The sequence below is a fragment of the Phoxinus phoxinus genome, assembly GCF_949152265.1.
Source record: "Phoxinus phoxinus genome assembly, chromosome: 24".
Taxonomy (NCBI): Eukaryota; Metazoa; Chordata; class Actinopteri; order Cypriniformes; family Leuciscidae; genus Phoxinus; species Phoxinus phoxinus.
Window position 1 is genome coordinate 1,708,062 of NC_136899.1, and position 13,762 is coordinate 1,721,823.

Here is a 13,762-nt window from a genome sequence, read left to right on the forward strand (position 1 = left end):
TATCCATCCATCTGTCTATCCATCCATCTGTCTATCAATCCATCCATCCTTCTATCCATCCATCTGTCTATCAATCCATCCATTCATCTGTCCATCCATCCATCTGTCTATCATCCATCCATCCATCCTTCTATCCATCCATCTGTCTCAATCCATCCATCCATCTGTCTCAATCCATCCATCCATCTGTCTCAATCCATCCATCCATCTGTCCAGCCATCCATCTGTCTATCCATCCATCCGTCTATCAATCCATCCATCCATCCATCCATCCATCCATCCATCCATCCATCCATCCATCCATCCATCCATCCATCCATCCATCCATCCATCCATCCATCCATCCATCCATCCATCCATCCATCCATCCTTCTATCAATCCATCCATCCATCTGTCTATCAATCCATCCATCCATCTTTCTATCTTTACATCCATCCATCTGTCTATCAATCCATCCATCCATCTTTCTATCTTTCCATCCATCCATCTGTCTATCAATCCATCCATCCATCCATCTTTCTATCTTTCCATCCATCCATCTGTCCATCCATCCGTCTATCAATCCATCCATCCATCCATCCATCCATCTGTCTATCCATCCATCCATCTGTCTATCAATCCATCCATCCATCTGTCCATCCATCCATCTGTCTATCAATCCATCCATCCATCTTTCTATCTTTACATCCATCCATCTGTCTATCAATCCATCCATCCATCTTTCTATCTTTACATCCATCCATCTGTCTATCAATCCATCCATCCATCTGTCCATCCATCCATCCGTCTATCAATCCATCCATCCATCCATTCATCTGTCTATCCATCCATCCATCTGTCTATCAATCCATCCATCCATCTTTCTATCTTTACATCCATCCATCTTTCTATCTTTCCATCCATCCATCTGTCCATCCATCCATCCGTCTATCAATCCATCCATCCATCCATTCATCTGTCTATCCATCCATCCATCCGTCTATCAATCCATCCATTCATCTGTCTATCCATCCATCCATCCATCCATCCGTCTATCAATCCATCCATTCATCTGTCTATCAATCCATCCATTCATCCAATCATCCATCCATCCGTCTATCAATCCATCCATCCATCCATAAACAAGCACCCTTCCACAAGTCTTTAGAGTCTTCATGTAAAGTTTGTAACATACTTTGGTTAAAATTCCTCAATGGTTGTTTAAAACAACACCCTTTATACCTCCTGAAAGACAGCGACCCGTATCGGTGCATGTCTCTTTAAATGATAATGAGCAACTGATCAATCCCCAGCCCCGCCCTCTCGCTTACATGGGGCGTGTTGAATGGCTGAGGGCAGAAATATGCTAATACAGGAAATATGCTAATATGGGAAATATGCTAATACGGGAAATATGCAAATACGGGACAGTCCGTCAGCGGTCGTGGGCGGATCATGAGCATTATGACATCATAGTGCTCGGAAAATCCAAACGGCTTTGATTATTGAGAGTGTTCAGACTTTTTGAGGATTGAAAAAAAGGATTTTTTTCATGGTATGGTGGTCGTGTCCACACACTGCAGACACCATATAAACGTGAATTTAGCTTCCGATGACCCCTTTAAGGCATACGATCAGTTCTCATTTTATTTGAATATATATATATATATATATATATATAAGAATGTACAGTCAGTAAAGAAATTAAAATGCCTGTAATCTATCTAATGCGTCATTCAAATTCAGACAAAGTGAACCTCACCACCTTGCTCTGAATAATGTGTCAATTTGAATATGTGTGTGGGTGCAAATGCTGAGTTTCAGGGCCACAGAACGAGCCGGAGACGCTCGTCTGTTAAAGCATGACGCTGCAGGGGTCTCTCTCTCTCTCTCTCTCTCTCTCTCTCTCTCTCTCTCTCTCTCTCTCTCTCTCTCTCTCTCTCAAAGGGAAAGTCGCGGTCAGAAATTCTGCTGCGAGGCGAGAAAACAATTCCGGCATGTTGGGTTTTTGTTCGGTTCCACTGGACACAATGTGGGCCTTCCGGGCCAAGCGTTTCTGAAATGCTATGGAAATAAAGTCTGGGGTTATTCTCAGTGCTCAGACTGAGGACTGACTTTCGGAAATCTGTTTAACCCCTCGTTGGTGGCGCGGCAGTGCAAGAGCATTCATCATGAATGATTCTCAGTGTGATTGATATGGTTTCTTACTGGTCCAAATCAAGATTTCACACTCAAGTCTTTAAATGATCAGCTAAGTGAAGCTGTTTAATAGTTTACATGATGCACATGATAAAAGCAAATTGAACACAACTGATTGACATTCTGCATTAAACTACACTATGCAAGTTGTTCCTTGTCTTAACCTGTTTGTGACAAATCTTGCTTTGCATTTTTGCATATATTTTTTTAGATTGGAACATAAAAACAAAGTCCTACCCACCAGGGTTATTATATAAGTACTTCTATATAAGTAATAGACAAAAAACCATAAAACTAAACAAAATGTAGAAATGTTTTCTTGGCTGAAATAAGTTTTAGTTGTAAAATTATTAACTGGAAATCAATAAAAACTGAAACTGAAAAAAAAAATTATGTAAAACTAAATGGTAATATTTATAACAACAAAAACTAATTAAAATGACAAAAGTGCATAACAAAATAGCAAAAAAAAATTAAATAAACTGAGAATATAAAATGAATAACTGGAAATTAATAAAAAACCTGAAATAGGATTTAAGCAAAACCTGAAATGGAAAATAATTAAACCTAAATAGTAATATTTAAAAATAACTAAAAATGTCAAAAGTGCATAATAAAAAAACATGAGAAAATTAATAAATTAATAAAAACTTGAATCTTGATAAAAAATGTAAACATAAAACTAAATATTTGTTAAAAAGCGCATAAAAAAAAAATAAAAAAAAATGTATTCTAAATATTAATAAAACTATAAATAATTGTCAAATAGCACTGCGACTCATGGGAATATATCTACTGTGGTACAGCCAAACGTTTTCCACATTTCCTCCGTTGACTGTCTGATAATAACCACGAGCGCTGAATGTTTAGACCAAACATCTGATTCACGTTTCAAGAGCCACTTGTTTAACTCTGCGCCATTGTTTCATCTCAAACAAACATAGCTGGGATTATTTCAGAGTTTCGATGTGCAGATGTTGCCATTGTGCTGGCGCTCCACACGCATGCTTGAGCAGAGGAGAAGTGATCTCTCGTCCAATCATTCCAGCCAGCGCCGGAGCAGATGGCCCGCGTTAAGACACTCGCGCATCTACACTCTGGATAATAGTATCTCTTTATTTGCAGACACGTTCGAGAGCCACAGTCATATTCGTGTGTGTTGGGTTCTCAGACCAGCTGTCAAACACTGAGGAGTGTGTGTGTGTGTCGAAACATTCGGATCAAACCACAAACACACGGTTCTGATGTTTCATGACAAGACAAAAACTAGCAGTGAAAATCTTAGAGGAAAAACTCTTTTAGGCAGTAGAGGAGTTGCTCTTTTGATAAATTTTTTTTCAAACTAAGAATATTTTGTATTCATTCTAAAACATTTCTTTGGAATGTTCTTATCTTTTTTTTGTTTTGTTAAGATTGTTCTGAGAATTTGAATTCCTGAAAAGAATGTTGATAAATAAACGTATACAGTAGAATAATCTCAATTGACCCTTCGCAGGGAGCTTGATTGACAGGTGATCTGACCAATCATACTTCGCCATCCGCCATTTTGTCGGACAAAGCAGTCAGGAGAGTTAGTAGATTAACATGGGAGGATTTGAGCTTGAGAAGCGGAGTGTACTGATGTCTCTCCGCGGTTAAAACAACATTCCTTCTGATGTTCATTCATGTTTATTTGATGCTGTAAATGAACTAGAAGGAAGAGATGATCGGTTCACGAGCGGCTTTAACCGAGCGATCTGTCACACACATTAAAGAGACACAAAACGCTATTGATTGTTTACATTTCTTTAAAAAAATGACCAAATTTGAAAGGTGAGACTTTGTTTAATATGTTTAATTACAAAAGTAACCCAAAAGTAAGCTGGTCTGTGTCTGTCAGTGTGTTGTCAGTGTCTCTCTGCTCCACGATGTGTTGTTCACTGTGTGAGAACATGGTGTGTGTGTGAGAGAGGCGTGGCTTGTCGGACATAGCGACAGTAACTAAGGGGGGCGGGTCTTTGCGAACGGTCAATTAAAACTCCAACATCATTCTATTATGCTGATTTTCTGCTCAAGAAACATTTCTGATTATTATCAATGTTGAAAACAGTTCATATTTTTGTGGAAATAGTGATACACTACCTTTTATAAGTATGGTATAAAATTTATTTTTATTAAGGATGCATTAAATTGATCAAAAGTGACAGTAAAGACATTTATAATGTTGCAAAAGATTCTATTTCAAATAAATGCTGTTTTTTTTTACATTTTCTATTCATCAATGCTGTTTTTTAAAACTTTCTTCAACTGATAAAAATCATAAATGTTTCTTGATCATCAGATCATCATATTATACTGATTTGTGAAGGATCATGTGACACTGAAGACTGGAGTAATGATGCTGAAAATTCAGATTTGATCACAGGAATAAATTACACTTTACTATATATTCACATTGTAATAATATTTAACAGTATTTTTGATCAAATAAATGCATCAAAATAAATCCAAAATTTTAATCTCGAACACTCTCGTTTCTCGCCAAAAATCCCAAATGATCTGCTTTCCACTTTAGTTGTAAACTAGGATAAAAATCTGAGAGAAAGTTGATACTTTCGTGAAATGTCCCTGAGAACGCAATAACTCGTTGCTCTCCCCCCCCAGCGGTGAAGTAAGCACTTGCACAGGAGGCTCAGGATGAGAAGATGGCAGCCATACTGTTTCCACCGGGTCCTGACAGTCTTCACCGGTTCACTCGCGAGTCCCTGGCTGGAATCGAGCAGCGGATCGTCGAGGAGCAGGCCCGCAATGCCAAGGAGTACAAGGAGGACCTGGGAGACGTGGAGACGCCCAAGTCCCGGGCCGACCTGGAGGCCGGGAAGCAGCTCCCGCGCATCTTTGGAGACATTCCTTCAGGACTGGTGGGCGTCCCTCTGGAGGACATCGACCCGTTTTACTTCCAGAGCAAGAGAGTGAGTGTATCGTCCAGCATGATCGCATGTATTGTGTTTATCGTGCAATTTATACGCGAAAGTGAGTTTTTACGTGCATATGTTTTTACTGGTGGTGTTGAGGAGAGATCCCCTGTTGTGATTGTAAAGCGCTTTGGGTGTACAGTAGTACATATGAAAGCGGTATACACCGTATTTTCCGGACTATAAGTCGCATCAGTCAAAAAATGTGTCATGAAGAGGAAAAAAACATATATAAGTCGCACTGGACTATAAGTCGCATTTATTTAGAAATTTATTTCACAAAATCCAAGACCAAGAACAGACATTTAATCTGGAAAGGCGAGTTATTCAGCTCCACAATAGCAAATTTACCACAAAGGAAATTTACAAAATATCTTCATGGAACATGATCTTTACTTAATATCCTAATGATTTTTGGCATATAAAAAAAAAAAGATAATTTTGACCCATACAGTGTATTTTTTTTGCTATTGCCACAGATATACCCGTGCCTTTCAGTGATCAGTTCTTAAAATAACCCTTTTTGTTGTTGTTGCTGTGAGTGAGTGGAGGCGGGGCTCATTTGCATATTCATAGAACCGCGCATACTAAATGAGGCAAGGGTGTCGAGTTACATTCAAGCTATTTTAAGGCATGACGATTTTTTTTCAAGGAAAAAACTTTTAAATATTTAATTTTGGTGATTAAAGATGAGTTTTAAAGGATAAAATTATTGACTACATGCAAAAATCAGATCTTAGGCAACAAACTTTCGATGATGCCTTAAAATAAAAAAGGGCATACGGCAGGATTTCTAGCAAGAAACTTCTCTTGTTGCAGTGCAGTGTACCATGCTACGAAAGGTTTAAGTTTTAGTAAAACAAAGCAATGTCCGTCAGTAAAGGGCAGCTGATGTATTTGCTACAGGAATAGCAGACAGATGAATAGCATGAGTCAGTGAGCCGCTGGTAATGCGACCGCTGCTGCGCTGGCTTCTCTCGCACGCTCCTGCTTTCACAAGCAGACAAATCTCCATTTCTATGGATTTCAGCTGAAACTTTTGACTCAAAACTCCTTTTAAATGCCATTTTCAGTGGGAAAATGTGCCCTGTTTAGACTTCTCTAAGCCGTTAAGAGAGATGAATTGACACTAAACAGGACTTCTTATATTAAAGGCCCAAAAGTTTCGCCTCTTGCTTTGATATTTGTGCAAGCCCGCTGAGAAAAGAAATCATTATAAATAAGTTTTGTATTTCTTAAGCCCCGGGATTAATTGTGCATCCAGAGCACATGACCTTACATAACAGCCACATCTAGACAATAATACTCAGACGTCAATGATAATTTAATAACTGTGACTAAAATATATATTGCATATATCTTAACTTTCAGTGTTTTGATCGTGAGCTTTTTTACTGCCCTTTTTCCTCATTGTCACGATCAAGTTTCGTTTTTATTGAGTTCTTGTTAATAGTTTGTTTCCATGGTTTCTGATTAAGTTGCGCACCCGTTTCTGGTTTCGTTGATCATCCCTGTGTGTATTTAAGCCCTCAGTTCTTTCTGTTCATTGTTCGGTGTCGTTTATGTGGTTGTGCTGACTTTTGTTACTTGTTTTAATCACCCGTCGTCGTGCGATTATTACAGCCTCAACATAAAACCGTCATAAAATGAGATATCATTCAAACACTCAAAATTTTGACCATTTTGAAAAAAAATTTTTTTGAAATTGAACATTGCGTTATTATGGAACGGCACTTTAAAACTTTTTAGTGGCTCAATTTTTGTGATATCGACACGTCTTGATATAGACACATGGCTAGAGGCTAGTCAAGTCATTTATTTCTATAACACTTTATACTTTTCAATAACAGTAGTCGCGTTTCCATTACAGATTTGCGCAAAACTTTAGCGATTTTTTTTCTAAATGTCGACAAAAAACGATTGCGAAATTACGCCTTACTAAAACATATTTTTTCCATTCACACCGCGTCATCTACGTCAGGTGACCTTGAAATGCGCAAAAACTGTTTTCATTGCAGTTTTGCGAAATATTTATTTTTCGAATTGCCTGAAAAACCACCTCATGTGAGCATAAAAACTTGGGAGTTTTTTGGGCGTATTTTCAATTTCAATTTGCACAATTTGAAGGATAATGTAAACGTGTCTAGTGTCAATGCTTCAAAGTAAAATTTTAATTTGTTCAAAATTCAATTCAGTTCAAATGTCAGTATAATTAAATTACTAATATTACTCATTCTAAATATGAATAAATTAACCCCTTTAAACCCGTTAAATCACCATAAACAGGAAAATAACAGTTAATGTTGTAAAATTCATCAATCATGAAACAAAATAAATTTCAGCTTTAAAGCAGAAGAAAAGTGTCATCATTCAGTTCAATGTTGATTCAGATCAGTTTCATAATAGTGTTGATGTTGCGAAGTTAATCGATTATAAAACAAATACAATTCAGCTATAAAGCAGCTCTACACAAGCCAATAGAGTTATAAACCAGCTCAGTTCAGTGTCAATGTTGAAAAGTTCAGTTCAAACACAATTCAGTTCAAAACTTTTCTTCTTATCTGAGAGTGTCAGTGCTGTTAATTGCTAATATTACGAAATAATAATTATTTTACACCCATAAAATCACCATCAGTACGACTAGTGCACTATATTACAAGTCTTCTGAATCCATCTGACAGAGAGACAGAAATTTAGGTCGTTCACTTAAAAAACCTGCTTTTGGCCTTAGGCCTCAAATCTCATTCAAAGCTTGGAGAATCTACTAGATAACTCCTTTTGTGTTTTTGAGCAACGCGAGGGTGAGCAGATGATGACAGACCTTTCATTTTTGAGTGAACGAACGCTTTAATATCATTCCCCATCATTGTGGGAGATGTATTGTGCGTTTATTTACTTGTTAATGGCGTAAAGCATTGTTTAAAGCTTGGCGGGGTTTGTATTTCCCTCTCTTTCTTGTCGTGTTACTCTCCAAATCTGCTCATGTGGACCTGCAGTTGGCAGATGATATCCCAGAGGTGATGTAAGGAAAGTGGAAACAAACACAGGCAAAGATTTGACCTAGATGTTACATAAGAATAGAGAACATAAGGGCGGAGAAAGCAAGCTATTTAGAGAGGTTACAAAGGCCACGGCGCTGAGAAAGACGCCGCGCGATCACAGTCGTAGCGCTAAAACATGCTGACCCTGAAGCTGCCGGCCTGCAATTATTCTTTACGCCGTGACTCCTCGCATTATTTATGCGATGGGGAGACGGTGAAATCGAGGGGGCCATGAATCCTGGGAAACCGAAGCCGTGTTTGTGCAGCGCAGGGAGAGGAAAGCTCAAGCGTGGCGACAGACGAGAGTCCCGCGAGAGACACGGCTCTCCCGCTGAGCACTGTAGTAATGTATTTGCGTGTTCGGCGCACTCCTGAGTATTGCCTCCTGCTTTATCATTATAATTACTGTTTGTTTGAAAAATGCATTTATGTAGTCGTACAGAAGTGGTCCATGGTAACCGTCGTTTGCAGGACGGATGCGTTCAATTAATCAAAGAATTCTAAAAATGTATCAAATGATTTCTCAGATTATGATCATGTGACACTGGAGACTGGAGTAGTGATGCTGAAAATCACTGGAATACATTATATTTTTTATAATATATTCACAGCTAGTAATAATATTTCACATTTTACTGTATTTAAAATAAAAAATAAAAATCTAATTAATGCAGCTTTTGTTGTCCAGAAGAGTCAACCCCACATTTTTTTAAGCTTTTATAAAGTAATCTGGTAACACTTTACAATAAGGTTCATTATTAAATGTATTAACTAACAAGGACTAACCATGAGCAATGCATTTTTTACTGTATTTGTTAATATTTGTTAACGTTAAAAATACAGCTGTTCATTGTTTCTTTATGTTAGTTCAGAATGCATTAAAGGAGAACTCCGGGCAATTTTTAAGTTAAAAGTTAAAATAAAGTTCTCCTTTAAATAATGCTAACAATATATTAATAAAGTATTAGTAAATGTTGAAATTAACATTAATAAATGCTGTATAAGTGCAGTTCACGTTAACTAATGAACCTTATTATAAAGTTTTACCCGAAATCTAATGCTTTTTTTCCTCTGCAAATGTGTTGGAAATATACATTTATAATGTACAGAACATTCGGCATCATTTATGAGAAAGGAGGTGTGTGTGTGTGTGTGTGTGTGTGTGTGTGTGTGTGTGTGTGTGTGTGTGTGTGTGTGTGTGTGTGTGTGTGCGCGAGTGTGCGCGAGTGTGTGTGTGTGTGTGCATATCGTTCAATACACTTTTTATAGGAATTCCTTCTGCTCATATTTCATAAATGTTTGAGGTTCATGTTGTGTTTGATATTAAATGTCACTGGTGCTAACTAACCTTTCTCTTCTTCTTTCTCAACAGACTTTTATAGTACTGAACAAAGGGAAGGCCATCTTCCGGTTTAGTGCCACATCTGCACTCTATATTTTTAGCCCTTTTCATCCCGTTAGAAGAGCATCAATAAGGATTTTAGTACACTCATATCCTTTCTGCTGGGAATTCTGCAAGTCTGCTGTGATTGTGCATGAACGCTATATGACAATACAGTATGAGGATTATAGCAAGATTTATAAAGCTATACTTTGCATTTTCAAGGTCTAGAGTTTAGACTTTCACCCAGACGGAATAGTGCATGAAATAAATAGCTTAGCAACACAAATGATTTCATCTTTTCATATGTTTCTAGATAGCAATGAGATGAAATGGAGAGCAAATGGAGAAAGTCTGCAATCAAAGCCGGGGATTTCAGTTTCAACTCACACATTTCTCACAAAAATAAGATTATTTGAGCAATGCAATCCACATAATTATATAAATAAATACTCTTTCATCATATCCTAACCTAACTTAGTGGATTTCCAAATCAGGGTTATTATAGTTAAACTCTAATAGTTAAATAGTTAAAACTAAAAGCTTTAAAAGTATTTTCAGTTCTTGAAATAAAACAAACATATATATTTAGATTTTTTTTGAAGCATTTCTCTCTTTAATTTAGTTTAACTTGATGTACTAAAATAACTGAAACAGAAATAAAAATGAATAAAACATTTAAAAAACACAACAAATTTACTACATTTTAAAAATGAAAACAGAAAATATAATAATAAAAACGAATTCAAAATATTAATAAAATCTCTCGTGATACTAAAATAACACTGTTCCAAACTTCTGTGCAGCGTGACACAATAACAGCCAATTACATTTGATGTTTTAATGTTCAACCAATGAGATTTCACAGTGGGCGGAGCCACTGAGCAGCCAATTACATTTGATGTTTTAATGTTCAACCAATGAGATTTCACAGTGGGCGGAGTCACGGTTCAACCAATGAGATTTCACAGTGGGCGGAGCCACGGTTAAACCAATGAGATTTTACAGTGGGCGGAGCCACTGAGCAGCCAATTACATTTGATGTTTTTATGTTCAACCAATGAGATTTCACAGTGGGCGGAGCCACTGCACAATCGATCAGTCCTGTTGCTCGTTGCATTATTGCATTGCATTCTGATAGACTCATGATAGACTCATGTCTATTTTTATTCCTCCTAAACACTTTTAAGAGAAACATCTGGCACAAAGTTGAATGTTGACAACCATATACTCTTCCCGCCAGCTTCACGTCTCTCTGTCTGACATTCAAAGGCTATGCCAAGTATGAGGGTTGGTTGAACAAAGCCAAGTTCAGATGTCTGTGTTTTCCCAAAGCTCAGTCCTGCTATAAATACCCAGCGGCTCGGGCCGAGGTGTTGAGGAACATTGGGCTCGTGGACACTTTGCTGTTGTGGAGTTGATAAGCAGGTGAAGAGGGTTTGGGTGAAGGTGTTTGGCTGGTCGACTGCACCTCTCCTTCACCTCACACCCCTTTTAGAGTCGCACACCCAGCCGGCCCGTATCGGCCCGAGTGCCGCCTCGTCTGATAGAAAGCTGCACATACTTCACTGAAGCACTGCCTAAAGCACGGCTTCTCAATCTCCTCAATCCCACAAATATTAGCGTCCTCGTCCTCAAATCTAAAAAGCAGCGGCATATTTTCATGTATAAGAACCCAATTTTTACTGTGACAAATTATTAATATGTGTAAAATATTATTATGATTTTTTAAATATATATATATATATATATAATATTTATTTATTTTATTTGTTTATATAATATTTTTATTTAGTCAATTTAAAATATTTATTTATTTATGTATTTTAGTATAATGTTTGTTATTTATTTATTTGTGTATTTATTTATTTAGTTTTTTATATATAGTTTTAAATTTTATTTATTTATTTTATTCTTATGTTTATTATTTATATATATATATATATACATATATACACAGTATATGTATATATATATAAATAATTTTATTATACATTTATTTTTAAGTTTTAATCTATTTTTAATTTAACATTATTTATTTATGACTTTTTTAATGATTTTATTCTCATGTTTCCTATTTTATATATTTATATTATTCATTATTTTTATTTATTTACTTATTTTAATAAATGTATTTGTTTATATATTTTTAATCAGTGTTTTTTATTATTTATGTATTTATTTTTTTCTGATTATATTATATATAGGCTATATTTATTTGAATTTATTTAGTTTAATTGTATTATTTATTTATAATCTCTTTTTCTCTAAGCTTTCTCGGTTCCTCTAGCGCTCGGTTGCGGCCCCCGGTCTGAAGCGCGACACACACACTCTAGTGTCAGTGTGTTGAAGGGCAGGCGGCACCTGTGACGACCCATACGAGTGTGTGTGTGTGTGATGCACTGGAGCGGTTCAATGTGTTCACTTTCAGGCGCCCACACAGACGGCACACATCCGTGCTAATAGCAGATTTCCCGGGAGAGCCGAAGCCAGGAAACATGTTTGATTAACCAGTGGCACAAGAGCGCATTCATGCGACACACACTCCGAGAGAGAGAGAGAGAGAGAGGGCCAAACGACACGCTGAAGTGATTGGGCTCATTAGAAAAATCTCAAAATCAGGCGGCGATCAAACTCAGCCTATCAGAGAGAGAAACAGCCACAAAACAAGTCCTCGGATAACACGGAGACTCCCGAGGCTTTTCCCGGAGCTGACAGGCTGTTTTTGTGTATCACTGAACTCAGAAGATTGAGAGTTCAGCACTCGAGATAACTAACTAACAGATGCGACTCAACAAGTGTCAATTTGTCTGTTCACAACGAAAGCGACGATCTTAGCCAATCAGAACATGCTTGATGTTTAATAGACCAATGAGAGTTATCTGTGGGCGGAGCTACCCGCTGATTAAGAAAAACAACAACAAATGGAAATGTCAGATTAATTGTGATGTGTGCAGTTCATAATAATTAGCAAATGAATGCACATCTATCTATCTATCTATCTATCTATCTATCTATCTATCTATCTATCTATCTATCTATCTATCTATCTATCTATCTATCTATCATCTTACAATATCTATCTATCTATCTATCTATCTCTCTATCTCTCTATCTATCTATCTATCTATCTATCTATCTATCTATCTATCTATCTATCTATCTATCTATCTATCTATCTATCATCTTACAATATCTATCTATCATCTTACAATATCTATCTATCTATCTATCTATCTATCTATCTATCTATCTATCTATCTATCTATCTATCTATCTATCTATCTATCTATCTGTCTATCTATCTATCTATCTGTCTATCTATCTATCTGTCGGGTTTTGCGATGAGATGTTCTGGATTTCTTTGTTCACAATCACGACTTGCTCTGGAAAAGGCAAAAAGGATCTGAGACGCAAGAGAATAATACATTTATAGGATGAATATTTAACCTTTTAACCATAATTACACTCATTACTGTCCATTTAAAAGCCATCGAGTGAAAATTGTTCATAAGACGAAACTGAGACGTATCAATCCGTCACCATCCGAAGTGAAATATCGACACAGATGAAAGTTCAAGGCGAGATGCTGTAAAGTATTCGCCGTTATGAAGTTGTAGGCATAATTAGTGTGAATTACAAGCATACATGCACTTCTGAAAGTGTAAGGGACCAAAATAAAACATTGTAGGCGTTCTTCATTAAAAGACTGTATTTCCAGTCCCACGATTCGAAAGCTGAACTGTAATTTTCAGCGTCATGTAGAAGAAAAAGCCGCTGTCATTTACTGTTATGAGCTTGGAGACTTTCTCACCTGTAATAAAACCCTGTCAGGAAAATGTCCAGAGAAAGTTTTCATTCTCAATGATCCCTTACATATGTAACGCTCAACTGTTCATAAAATAGTCACTTGAATGGCAAAATAAACGTCTTATCTTCTTATATCCTCAAGGCCTGTTCACAACAAGAGCGATAATTATGATGATAACTATAACTATGTAAGACGATATCGTTCTGTTTATTATAAGCGCTGCAGTTTATGTCGCCTGTCTCTTTAAATGCTCAAGCTTTTTTAAAGCAGGAAGGATTCTGATTGGCTGTCAATGTTTTTATCATTCATCGATCCGTATTGTAAAGTGATTTCGTTTCTCTTTGCTGTTATCGTTACAGTTGTCTATCTATCTATCTATCTATCTATCTATCTATC

The 13,762-nt window shown here is 36.7% G+C and overlaps 1 protein-coding gene across 1 annotated transcript in view; it reads left to right on the plus strand.

Moving 5' to 3' along the window:
• scn5lab (sodium channel, voltage gated, type V-like, alpha b) overlaps positions 1 to 13,762 on the plus strand; it is a 164,169-nt gene that overhangs the window by 27,015 nt on the left and 123,392 nt on the right. The window contains exons 2-3 of the mRNA XM_079602016.1: positions 4,823 to 5,130; positions 9,547 to 9,692. Of these exons, the coding sequence (XP_079458142.1) occupies positions 4,864 to 5,130; positions 9,547 to 9,692 (413 nt within the window). The 5' untranslated portion in view covers positions 4,823 to 4,863. The remainder of the gene's footprint in view (positions 1 to 4,822; positions 5,131 to 9,546; positions 9,693 to 13,762) is intronic.